Genomic DNA, 12,678 nt, shown 5'->3' on the forward strand with positions numbered 1-12,678 from the left:
TGGGTGAGTCCTCAAGACCACCACAAACAGATGACGATGTATTCAGGACCCAGTTGGTTACTGTTGTGGCTATGTTCACACAAGTAATGTAGAATCCGAGGTTTTTAGCCTTTACTGCAACCTCCTGTTCCGTCTCAGCAAGTTGGGTCACTGGATCATATTCAAAAGCCTGTTAAGGCTCGAGCACAAGTGATTCATACTGCACAGTCAATGGAAACACCTGTACACTTGACGGAGAACATGCAGTGTCCACAACCTGTGCCTAAGGTGCAAGAACAGGTGGCTGAGATGCCAATTTTTCAAGCTGTACCAGTTCAGCCCGCCACCTTTCAGCAGCCTCTAGCTGGTTCTAATGGGCAGGGAAGCAACTTATAGGCTATGCAACAAGTCTTCCCACCACCTTCAGTACACCCTGGTTATTTTGGAGGTGGATCGGTATTCCAGAGCATGGCTGGTCATGCACCTGGAAATCAGTTTTATACGCCAAGAACAGTGTTCGGGGGTGCTCAAACGATGATGCCTAACCCCATGTACAGTGTCATGGGTATGCAACCAAGGTTTTAGAGCACTCAGGGCCAATTTGGGATGCCACATGCAAATTTTGGTATGGCTGGAATTACAAATCAGCAGCCATATATGGCATTTTCAGGTCAAGTTAATAGCGTCCAAGGAACACAGATGAACCCTAATAGTGTTCCCATGTTTCAGTCACTTCCATATGACAATTTAACGCCGCTGGAGAGGCCAACTCCGTACAAAGAAGGTGGCAAAGGTGTGTCATTCACGACCTTTACAGGGTTTGATGACAGGAAGAAGGCTCTCTCATTCCTCCAGCAGTTTGACAAGGCCTATGCAGGGGGAAACTTTACAGAGGCTTCAAAGGTCCGCAAGGCAACCACTTTCTTGACAGGGAATGGGGGACAATGGTGGACAACTGTATTGCTTCAAGGGCAAGCTTCGTCCACATGGATTTACTTCAAGCAGATTTTTGCAGCAGCATGGTTATCTGATGACTTTGAAGCAGATGTCATGACAGAATGGCACCAGCTTAATGCTGCCACTTGCAGAAATCTGGATGATTACAATCGGAAGTTTTGGAAAGCTCTACTTCCAGTAACTTCCTATAGGTTTGTGCCATTGACAGAACAGATTGAAAAATACTGTTGTGGCCTACCCAAAGGATTGAGAAAATACTGCACGAAGACCAAAGTCACTACTTTGACGCAGCTCATCGAGGTAGAAAACACTGGCAATGGTTTGCTCAAGGGAGAAGATTGTGAATTCAATACTGGCGTCAAGGAAGGATCAGCCAAGAAAAATTCAGCGAAGAAGTATGTTCCCAAGGAGGTTCCTAGAGTGACTCAGGAGCCGGCCAACGCAGGGAAAGGCAAAGCTTTGGCTGAATCAGAAAAGGGACCAGCGAAGAAATGGAAAGACGTTTTCCTCGCAAGTCTGAAGAGCAAAAGAAGGTCCTGAGGACAGAGAACAAATGCTTTATTTGTGAGCAGCCTAGCCACATGGCTTACAATTGTCCTACAAAGAAAAGGCGAGCTGATTCTGAAGACAAGGAGGACAGGAAAGGAAAGAAGCCCATGGCTGGTCTAGTGCCAGATATGGTGGGCGACAAGCCAAATACAGATGCAAGTGAGCTTTGCAGAGCATGGGGAAAGGTCAGGGATCAAACAGTGCTTATCTTCTTTGATCCAGGTGCCAAAGCCAACTTTATTTCCCCAGAATTGGCTTCAAAGTTGGGAATCAGACGTGAAGAGATGGGGTATACAGTAGAGGCAGGTTTGGCATGTCTTGGCCATACAGAGGCTGTGACGCCCATCATTGGAAAGTTGCGTCGACATATCCAGTCCTATGTAGATGCTGAAGAATTTTACATCATGCCACTGGACGGATGTGATGTGTTATTAGGTATTCCTTGGTTGTTTCGTGTACAGGGAATCATGGATGCCTACAACAAAAAGATCACTGTACAGAGCAAGGGAAAGACTCACATTCTGGATGTAAAGCTTAAAGGGGACTCTATTCCTACTGTATCAGCTTCTGCTATTACTTTTGTAATGAAAAAGCATCTTTCTGCGAACTTGGTTTTTGCACGTGAAGTGTCAGATTGTGATGAATCAAATTTATCTATGCTAGATAAAGAAAGGTCAATGTTTTTACAACAATATAGTGACTGTTTTTCCGATTCATTACCGTCTCAATTACCGCCAGAGAGACCCGAGGACCATGCGATAGATTTGGTGCCAGGCAGTAGCCCACCAAATAAGCCTCCGTACAGGGTTAGTGCGGCTCAGCAGAAAGAGATAATGGGCCAAGTACAGGAGCTGTTAGAAAAGGCACTGATTCAGCCCAGTTCATCTCCATTCTGCTCTCTAGTGTTGTTGGTTCAGAAAAAGGATGGCTCATGGCGTATGTGCATAGACTACCGTGCACTGAACAAGAATACCATCAAGAATAGGTTCCCTATACCTAGAATTGATGATATTATGGACAAATTAAAAGGAGCAGCTATGTTTAGCAGGATAGATCTAAAGAGTGGGTACCATCAGATCCGCATTAGATCAGAGGATGTACACAAGACTGCTTTTAGAACGACGTTTGGCCTTTACGAATTTTTAGTGATGCCCTTTGGTCTCACAAATGCTCCTGCTACGTTCAATAGGATGATGGACAGAATTTTCCGTCCACACCTGTAGTTTGTTGGTACATTCTTTGATGACATGATAGTCTACTCAAAGAATGAAGAGGAGCATAGGCATCACTTGGCCATTGTGTTTAAAGAGTTACGCAGTCATAGGTTGCTCATCAATGCAAAGAAAAGTGAATTTTTTCTGGAAGAGATCCACTTTCTGGGACACATTGTGTCAAAGGATGGTGTCAGAATGCATCCTGCAAAAGTTGAAGCGATTAAATCATGGCCAGATTTGAAGACGGTGCATGATGTCCGAAGCTTTTTGGGACTATGCTCCTATTACAGAAGGTTTATCCGAAATTTCGCTGAGATTGCTTCACCTTTACATGCTCTTCAAAAGAAGGCAGTCACCTTTAGATGGACACAGAAAGAGATTTCAGCTTTTAAGCTCTTAAAGGAAAAGATGACTTCAGATCCAGTCATTGTGTTGCCAGATCTTAGGAAGTCATTTGTGGTCCAGTGTGACGCCTGTGGTAGTAGCATTGGTGCAGTGCTAATGCAAGATGGCAGGGTAGTAGCCTATGAGAGAGGAATTTTGCAAGGGCCAGAGATGACCATGCAGGTCTATGAGAAAGAGTTACTGGCTGTGATTCATGCGCTCTTAAGTTGGAAACACTACCTGCTAGGTGCAGATTTCGTTGTCCAAACGGACCATCAGACCTTGCGATACTTCTTGACACAGACAAAGTTATCAGAGAAGCATATGCGATGGGCAAATATTTTGTCCATGTTCCATTTTCAGATTGTGCATGTGGAAGGCAAGAAGAACGTTGTGGCTGATGCCTTGTCAAGGAAGCCACAAATTTCAGCTGTGTCGATTCCTTATCATCATGAACTTGATGATATGAGAGAACAGTATGCAAATGATGAAGATTTTGCAAGGGTCTTTGAGCAGCTAATGAATGGACAACGTCATGAACACTATCTTCTCAAAGATGGGTTCATGATGATGCATGGCAGATTGTGTGTCACAAAGCCATTGCGCCGCAAAGTTATGGAAGAGAGTCATGTCCCACCGTATGCAGGGCATCGTGGTATCGATGCTACAGTTACAGCGGTTGAGACATTCTTCTATTGGCCTACATTGAGAAGAGATGTGGATGCCTTTGTGCGAGAATGCCTAATATGCCAAAAGGTCAAGTTAGACAGGCAAAAGGCACCAGGGTTATTGCAACCACTACCTATTCCAGATAAACCATGGGAAAGTATTGCTATGGATTTTATCTTTGATCTTCCGAGAACGCAGACAGGAAACGATGGTATTTGGACCATTATTTGCAGATTCAGCAAACAGGCTCATTTTATTCCTGTCAGGAAGAAGATAAAGCCAGATCAGATGGCACGCTTGTTTATGAGCAATATTTTCAAGTATCATGGCATGCCACAGTCGATTGTTAGCGACCGTGATCCACGCATGACAAGTTTGTTCTGGAGAGGCTTGTTTGAGAATATGGGCACCACGCTCAAATTCTCTTCGTCATTTCATCCTCAAACAGATGGGCAGTCAGAAGAGGCAAATTCTACTGTCCTAGATCTGTTGAAGTGCTATGTGTCAGAGCATAAAGGAAAGTGGGAGCAGTATTTGCCATTGGTGGAGTATGCATACAATAATACAGTGCATTCATCAACTGGCAAGGCACCCTTTGAGATAGTCGAAGGTGGCAAGAAAGTTCCTCCCATACTGCATATAAAGGACAAGATATTTGAAGCAGATAAGTATGTTCAGGACATGGATGAAATGTACAAGAAGGTCAAAGTGGCCTTAGAAAGGACTCAGGCAAAGCAAAAGAAAGCAGCTGATTGTCACCGTCGTGAAGTGGTATATTCACTTGGTGATTGGGTGCTTTTACGCTTTGAAAAGGCAAGGTTAAAGAAGATGAAGGGCAAGGAAAGACTGTTTCCAAAGCTCAGCATGCGTTACTATGGGCCTTTTCAAGTATGCGACATAATCAGTGATGTTGCATATAGGCTGAAATTGCCTGACAGTTGGAAGATTCACAATGCGTTTCATGTGAGTCTTCTCAGACCCTATGTGGGTGATGTGCCAGAAGATATGCCAGCTGAAGATCAGCCGGAAGTCGAGGAACTTGACGAGATCTTGGTCCCGGAGCAGATTTTGGCACGCAAAGAAAGGAAAGTGAAAGGCAAGGTTGCTAGGCGTTACTTGGTAAAGTTCAGAAACTATCCACCAATGGATGCTAAGTGGATGGAAGAAGGTGAACTTGCAGAGTCACCAACTGTGTTATCATTTTACCTGGAAGCCTTCGATTTGCAACCTACCTTGACCCCATGAGTTTCAGAGCTACATGGATTGTCAGTGTGACAATGGCTTTTGAAACAAATGATGTACATGGTATTTAAAGTGAGCTCAAATGAAATACCTGTTACATGAATGTTAGAGCTGTTCAGATTGTCAGTTTGGCAATTGCTCTTATGGAATGTCCAAAAGTTTGGTTAGTTCTATAGAAGTGAGTATTTCTTGTCAGTTTGTCAAGGATACAGTAATTGCTTCTATTGAAGAGTACATGTGTAACTGCATTCTTAAACTGTCGGTTTGGGTATGCTCGAAAGTGTTACGAGATCCAACGTGTAGTATCAGACAGTGGCAAAATGTGCAGCTACCATTTTGTCATTGGAAAGTTAGTGACTCAAAGCAATGGCACAGTGCGCAGCTACCACTATGTCATTGGGACAGGGTTCACACGCAAGCAATACATGAGTCAACAAGGTGTTGAATACACCAGGGTTGACAATGAGCATGTATGTGTCGTATATGTGTCGACAGGTGTTGAATACATCAGTGTTGACAGTAAGCATGTACAACATAGATGCAAACGAGGACGTTTGAGATTTCAAGAGGGGGGTATGTCACCAGCGTGTGACTACTATCTATCCTTTTTGTTGATTTCTTTCTTATTATCTATTTACTTTCACTTTTTGGAAACACCCCTCGAGAAATCTAACTGCCCTGCATTGCATAGCTAGTGTGGAACTGTTCAGAGGGAGTCCAGGCCTGAGGGCAAGAGAGCACTAAGGTTGGACAAGGACTATGGTTAGCCAAGTGGGGTCATTGACTAGCCAAAGTGGAATCCTTTGCTACAGAGGCTACATTTCAGTTCTGGATGTGGCCGCAGTGTACAAAGAGGGTCGGATGACCTAGACAGATACAATGGCAGTATCTCCTAAAATTTAGGGAACTGCTATTTTGGGACTTGAAAATGTGTTGGCGTCATTACCTCCGGAAGGACAAGGGGAACATTTTCTTACTCTGCCGTGAAGTCAACTAGGCAGCCGGTTGGGAGATTTTTAGGCGGCAACCCCGAAACGGGAAAATGCTTGTAAATGTGCCAAGTGGCACCTTCTGGTGCACTTGCCTCATGCAACAAGAGTTGGCGCTGAATTTAGGAGGGGGAGAGCCTCATTTTCAGTTTTTGTCACAGGTTGAGAGCTATGGAGTGCTTGCTTTCCCTCTTATGCACAGTGCGGTGCCAGGAGTGATGCCCTGCACGCTACGCACTGGCCTCTCTCTCCCCTTTGGCAGTATGTTATGCCCCTCTAGTGGGCTCTTCATTTGACCAATGTACAGTTGTGTGGGTTCATGCGCGATTGCCGAGGCAAGAGCCTCTTGTACAGGTACTGGATTAGCTAGCGGCTAACCCCCCCGCAGGTACAGGTGAATTCGGAGAGGTTTCACGCTAGAAATCTCGTCCGATTCAAAGGGCAAGTAGCCCTACAGGTGCAGGAGCTCGAGGACTTGCTACGGATGCGACCGGCACGCGAAACGGAGCCCAAAACAGTAAATTACAGCCTGCTGTGTATTTTTGCAGGTTTAGGGTTTTGGCCCTAAACGGTTCCTAATACCCCCAGGAGGTTCGGGGATGCAAGGGGACCGCTGTACAGGTGATCTGGCGCATTGTCAGGGCTGAAAACAGAGAATTCAGCGTGCTGCAGATTCTCGCCAGGTTTTGCAAAGTGCCCGTATGCGTCGGGAAAGTCAGTCAATGCGTGGGAATATTGACTGTGAAGGGTTCTAGTACAGTTATGTTGCCGAAATCGGGCTGGAACAGTGGAAATTCAGCCGAGTTTGTGCGGGGCAGCTTGTAGGGAACCACAGCGTTTATTCCCTCTTTTGAACAATAAAGAAATACCGAAAGGGGCGCCTAAGTTAGGGACCAATCTGGTGTCCGTCTACTCATACAGGTGCAATCTAGCAGCCTGTATCCCTCTCCCCTTTGTTGTGTCTTGAAAGTACAGGTAAAATAGACGACTAATAATGGGTGAAAGCTAAATCAAGGTTTAAAGTAAAGTCTACCGCCCTTTTTGGATCATACAGGCGGGTTTCAGCTAACTCTGTAAGGTGGCCGGTTTGGTGGTGTACTACCAGGAATCAATCATGTGATCTTCACGACGCAAAGGAGGCAACTGGCTTTGTACGCCTTTAGAGAAACAGTCAGCCCCTATTGCAGAAATCTTGTCGTTCTTTTTCGAGGTCAAACATATTCGACCTTTAATCATCATTCACCTCTCTCAAGAAAGTCGAGTAAAGAAACTGAATTTCATCAAGTACAATCTCTTTGCCCGTCATTTGTCAAAGTCGCTTTCTCAGCCCGATAGTCAACCATGGCGTTGTTCTTGTGGTACCAAGGGATTCCTCAGAGGACATCACAGCCTTCCGAAGGCATGATATAACAGTCCTCGTGCCCTAAACACCCCTGACATTGCAAACGAAGTTTGCCATTGATTGGTGTAATGGCAACATCCCGTCCGGGTGCCGCTAGAACTGCCTCCGCGTGTGGCCTCAACCTGTCAGGCGTAATTCCAAGTCGAGCCGCCAATTCAAGTGAAAACAAATTGGCCTTGGCTCCTCTCTCAAAGAGAATGAGGGCTTCCTTATCTTTCACTTTGCCCCAAGTGCGGCAAACTTGTGTACTTCTGCTCATCTGATTCTATTTGGACTCCACTCAATGTGGTACCAGTTCTGCTTTCATCTTTCCTTTTCTTCCACACTCGGCTGTTGCTCTGTAACACTCAAGTTTATCTTCTGGTGGTCCTTTGGTTCATCTTCTTTTTAAGAGTTCTTGTCCATCTCTTTCTGTGAGTACATGTTCTGCTTTTTTGCACTCCTCCATCCTTTCGGCTTTCCTCCCTTCTTGAGAGGAGAAGCAATGGCCACATGCCATCTCGAGTAAATCTTTTCAATCGGGTAATTCTTCAGGTGTTTCACCAATCTTGGGTCCCTGGAGTACTTAATCAATTTGTTCACACATATGCCAATCTACAATTGACGTTTGTACTTCGTTCTGGCAAATTTATCCGTCGATTTTTTTTTTTTTTTTTGTGTGTGCCCAAATCTTCATTCCTTTCTTCAGTTCTCGTGCCGGATTTTCAACTTTCCTTGGCCTTCCCACTGAGAGGTGTCATCTCTGTCAGACTCTCCACGAGAACCCATGTGTAATCTGGGATTCCTTATGGTTTTATGCCCTGTAAGATAGAGCGATTGAAGACGGGAGCGCGTGCCTATAAGTCCGGGTCTGGAGAGATTCACTTCAAAACAGTTCACAAAAGACGACACGGCCCGGTGTAGTTCTGTGCCAAGAGGTATTGGCCCCAAAGACTGGCACACCTTTTGATATTTCTTTTTATATTAATCTGTGTGCAAAGTACAAGAGAGCCCCCGGGTACTCACTCTCAGACTCTGTGTCCAGATGCTCTGAGAAATGAGTCCCAAAGGACTTATTTATTCGTACAAGGGATGCCCAAAAGCAGAGCCCGAAAATCTTTTAAAAATAAAAGCAAACTTCTCCAAAAGCTGCCAGCGCTAAATCAGCCAGCAAAATGCATTCAGCGTAATTTCCGGAAATTCCGTACGGCCATACATACACAAAAGTGGTGTTTCGGTCAAACGTTTCAGTGAGACATTGGACAATTGTGAAACGTTCCAGAGTCAAACACAACGTTTGGGCCTTAAGCGTTTCGCGGTCATGCTACTTGCAACAACTGTGAAAAATGCCACCTTGGTTGTGGATGCCAAAAGTAGGAGCTTCAAAATAAGGGCTTAACAGAGTTTGGAAAGCCTGCAATACACGTACATAAATATTGATGCTAAAATCTGAATGTGATGTGTAACACAAAAGATTAAGAGAAAGGGAAGTTGTTTGGTGCTACTTGAGACTATTGAATAAATTGTTCTATGCATGGTGTGATGCAGTATTGGGTGCTTCAATGGAAGTAGAACTTGCATTACAATGTTCTGTAGTGGTGCGCATATTGTATTTATGCTTTGATGATCATAATTTGGGTGGCTTGCCTTCAATGTTTGTTGTTTGTAGTTCTGCATTTGTTATACTCGAGTGTCTTTTCCAAAAAGATGAGGTCAAGGTATAGCGCTTTGTTTTTTGTTTTTGCAGTGTAATGTGATTCACCATATCAATCTTCTTTTCTGTGTTGGTGGAAGTCACATGAATTTATTCTTCTCTGACTGTAAGTTTTTGTATGTGTTGGTTGAATCAGAAAATCTTTTAAATGTAAATGAGGGTTGAATAAGTGAACATAGAATAGAGGATGTTGGTGGGTCTAGGAGCTGGTACAGGCAGAGTGTTGAATTGGATGCATTACTTTTGAAACCTGGATGGATATTATCTCCAGTTAGCATGCCGACTGAAAACTTGGGTGCTCTCTTTTTGTGTTAATGCGGGCTTACACAAAATTACTTATTTGATCATATATGACTGACTCAAATTCAAGTTTTGCTTGGGAGGGGTTGCCTGTTTTATGATTGCAACTGACACCCCATTGTAGGGTGGGGACATACATATACATCTAAATTGTTATAGACATTCATGACAAGATTTAATGTTATGTATGGGCAGAGAAGTTGAAGATTTTGCTAGACGACTGAATTCTGACTGGCCTGAACGAAGGCGAATGCCAGATTATTCAGCTGTTAGCTCGGTCGATCCGCGGCAACTAGGTCAGATTCCTTTAAGAGTAGCATCAGTCTCACTCATTGGGTCATGGAGTTCAGAAGGACAGACGAGAAGAACAAAGAGCAATATAACACAACCGCAGGAGTTTTTCCCTACTTTATCAAGTCTCTCTCTCTCTCTCTCTCTCTCTCTCTCTCTCTCTCTCTCTCTCTCTCTCTCTCTCTCTAATATTATCTCTTCTTTTCTTTCTCTTTCTCAAGTTCATTGCTATATGATGCACTAATGTGACCGTGATAACATCTTTCTGTTTTTTCAGATGGGAAGTAACAGAGTAGTCACAGCCTCGGTTTGCTTTTGTGTATTCTTGAACCAGCAGGAGTTGTGCTTCCTAGACATTCTAAGGCAGATGCATTCCTCTCAGAGCTCTGATTGGAGGAGGTATTTTGATTGTTAACCTGATGTTGGATTCAGATTATGGGCAGAGAGTTGAGAAAATAATGTGTTCGATGTGTGCAGATGCGTCTGGAGTTCTCCAATACTCAAGATGGTTTGCGCTTCATATTTACAGCACCATTTGTTGTTGATGATGATTCTTGATGTTCTATTAAATTTTACCCTTTGTATCACACTGAGGCTTTGATCTGAGCTCTTTGGGGCCGATCTGCTGGATATCTTCCTCTTTTTCCAGGTCTTCACTGGCTGGCCATTCTAGCCAGGGCCTGCATTGTAATTCTAATGAAGATTATTCTAAATTCTGTAATAAGAGGGCTGTGGTAGGTAGAGTAGTGTTCAGTATAAATGTTTGGTTTTGAAGCATATGCATTTGTCAGAAATAACGTATTTGGATTGTCTGTCAAAAAAATCGTAATTAGAGGCAGATGCGCCGTGAGATTCTTTCAATGCACCACCAAGTTTATAGCGAGAGATCGTTTATTGTATTTTTGAAGAACCAATACAATTCTACCCACTGATGTGTGTTAAGTGAGCTTTTAATTGTCTGAGCTTCAAGATGGCAGTGCTGTAGCCGAAGATCATCGTACTGTTATCGACACAGGGAGCGCTCTTATCTCCCAATTGCTTCATGCATGCCTAGTTGAGCCTTGATGCTCCTGTGGCAAAGAGTCCTTTGGGGCAGTTATACTGATAATGCTAATCCTTGTTAATCCTTGTTCGCCTATGTTAATCGCTGGCTTTTCATTATAATAGTCTTGATTCGTGTAACGTTCTCTAAGAATAAGTATAATTGGGTGTGAGTTGATTTCTTCGCGCAAGATGGTAGACAGAAGTTTTGCTGGTTATCTCAAGGAAAGGTCGACTCCTAAACTGTGTTACGCTTTTTATCATGCCTAGCTACTGTATTTCATTTATGGTAAGTTTTGTAAGGATGACTGAACTGTATTCTATAGAAGGGTCTTCATGTTCATTGTTGTGAAGCCAATGGTCAAACAACAATAGACTTATGAGAGAACACAACTGCGTAGGGTGGAGGTTAATTTTAGAGAAGTGAAATCCTTTAAAGAGGTGGATATCAAGGGCAACAAGAGTATAGACAATTCACCACTATCTTGATTACTTAATGGTCGATGAAGAGCAATGCCACCAGGAAAACATCATTGGAGGGGGAAAGAAAAAGGCAAAACATCATAGGAGGGAGAAAAACAAAGCAAAGCTTGAACTGCTGACTAAAAAGTAGGACTGTTCAAGGCTACCTAAAGCCTGACGTGTTAGTTAAAAAAATAGTGTGCTCCCTGATGCACCTTGCCTGATACGTCAAGGCTTCTTTGGGCCTCTTGAACTGTCCCTGGTGGGCTGCTGAGAACAAAGAAAGGCAAAAAGTAAAGGCTGAAGCTGTTGCCAAAGTACATGTAGTGAAGAGGATTGCAGAGGAAACAAGCCAACTAAAAAACCTCCAAATTAGAAAATGTGATTAAAGGGACCTATTGAGGAAGACAAAGGCTCTTGTAGTAGTTCAAAGGATGACGAGGAGGAGGAAGAGAAAGGTGAAGACGAGAAATAAAATGATGAGCCTTCTAAACACATGAGCCTAGACTTTGGTCTAGCCCTTTGCTAAACCCAAAAGTGAGTAGATTGTGGAAGAAAAGATACAAGATGTTCTTAAAGTTGCAAATGTTTTGCATGTGATGACAGCTGGTCCTATGAAAGTGGATGAGCCAATCCACTCATTACTTGGAGGTGGGCAAGGGATTGAGCATAGCTCACGTGAAACAATTAAAAAGGAACAAGGGAAGAGAAATGGGCCAAAGAAGCAAGTGTTGCTGATCAATTGTCTACATCCCAACATACCATAAAGCCCATTATGAAGAACCTTAAATTTTTGCAATGATTGCCCAGGCTCAAGCTCTTTTCGAGAGTATTGTACCTTTGACGTCACTAAGCGAAAAGATGTGGAGATCTTACACCTCAAGTACAAGGTAAAAGATGAAAGACTTATTAATGAGTTTTTAATTTTAGAGCTGAGCAACGAGGACTCAAGAGGCCCAAAGAAGCTCATCAAGAAGAACTAGTGTGCCATGGTAACATAAAATTGCTCGATTGGACTCAAAAATATCCATGGAGTGCAAATATTAAGGCACTACACCATGCTCTAAGAATCCTTGCACTCACATCTCACCATGAATTTGGTTATCCCATGGCAATAGTGTCCATTGTGCTACATACTTGTAGAAAGGGCCTCACCCAACATTTGTTCAAAATAATTTAGAGCCACACGACGTTATTCTTTTAAAGTATGTAGCACATTTTGTTAATCATAATGTTCCACAATATAAAATTTCATTAAGTATGGCATGCTCCAATGGAAAGTAGTAGTACTTGAAATTTGTAGTGTAAGTTATCCCAAGTGTTTGTTTACAATTCATTCAATGTCCAAACCTTGCAAGATTAGAGAAAATGAGAGCTAGAAGATTTCAATAGAAATAAAAAAATTACAGATATGGTTTTGAAAAGATCACGGTCAATGCATTACGTGCTAGTATGATGTCCCTGCCAAGAGTAAAAATCCATTCGTGTGCATGAAAAGGAGATGTC

The 12,678-nt window shown here is 43.2% G+C and overlaps 1 protein-coding gene across 2 annotated transcripts in view; it reads left to right on the forward strand.

The window, feature by feature from the left end:
• LOC147430401 (SKP1-like protein 21) overlaps positions 1-10,410 on the forward strand; it is a 102,974-nt gene extending 92,564 nt beyond the window's left edge. The window contains exons 8-11 of one of the 2 annotated variants that reach the window (XM_086494864.1): positions 9,574-9,794; positions 9,947-9,953; positions 10,037-10,068; positions 10,147-10,410. In XM_086494864.1, coding sequence (XP_086350990.1) covers positions 9,574-9,794; positions 9,947-9,953; positions 10,037-10,068; positions 10,147-10,214 — 328 coding nt within the window. In that variant the 3' untranslated portion in view covers positions 10,215-10,410. Of the gene's footprint in view, positions 1-9,573; positions 9,795-9,946; positions 10,069-10,146 lie in introns of both variants that reach the window. The other variant, XR_015185786.1, reaches the window with a different exon arrangement.
• The last annotated feature ends 2,268 nt before the right edge of the window (positions 10,411-12,678 follow it).

This window comes from Adiantum capillus-veneris, chromosome 22 (genome assembly GCF_014529385.1).
Source record: "Adiantum capillus-veneris isolate H3 chromosome 22, ASM1452938v2, whole genome shotgun sequence".
NCBI lineage: Eukaryota > Viridiplantae > Streptophyta > Polypodiopsida > Polypodiales > Pteridaceae > Adiantum > Adiantum capillus-veneris.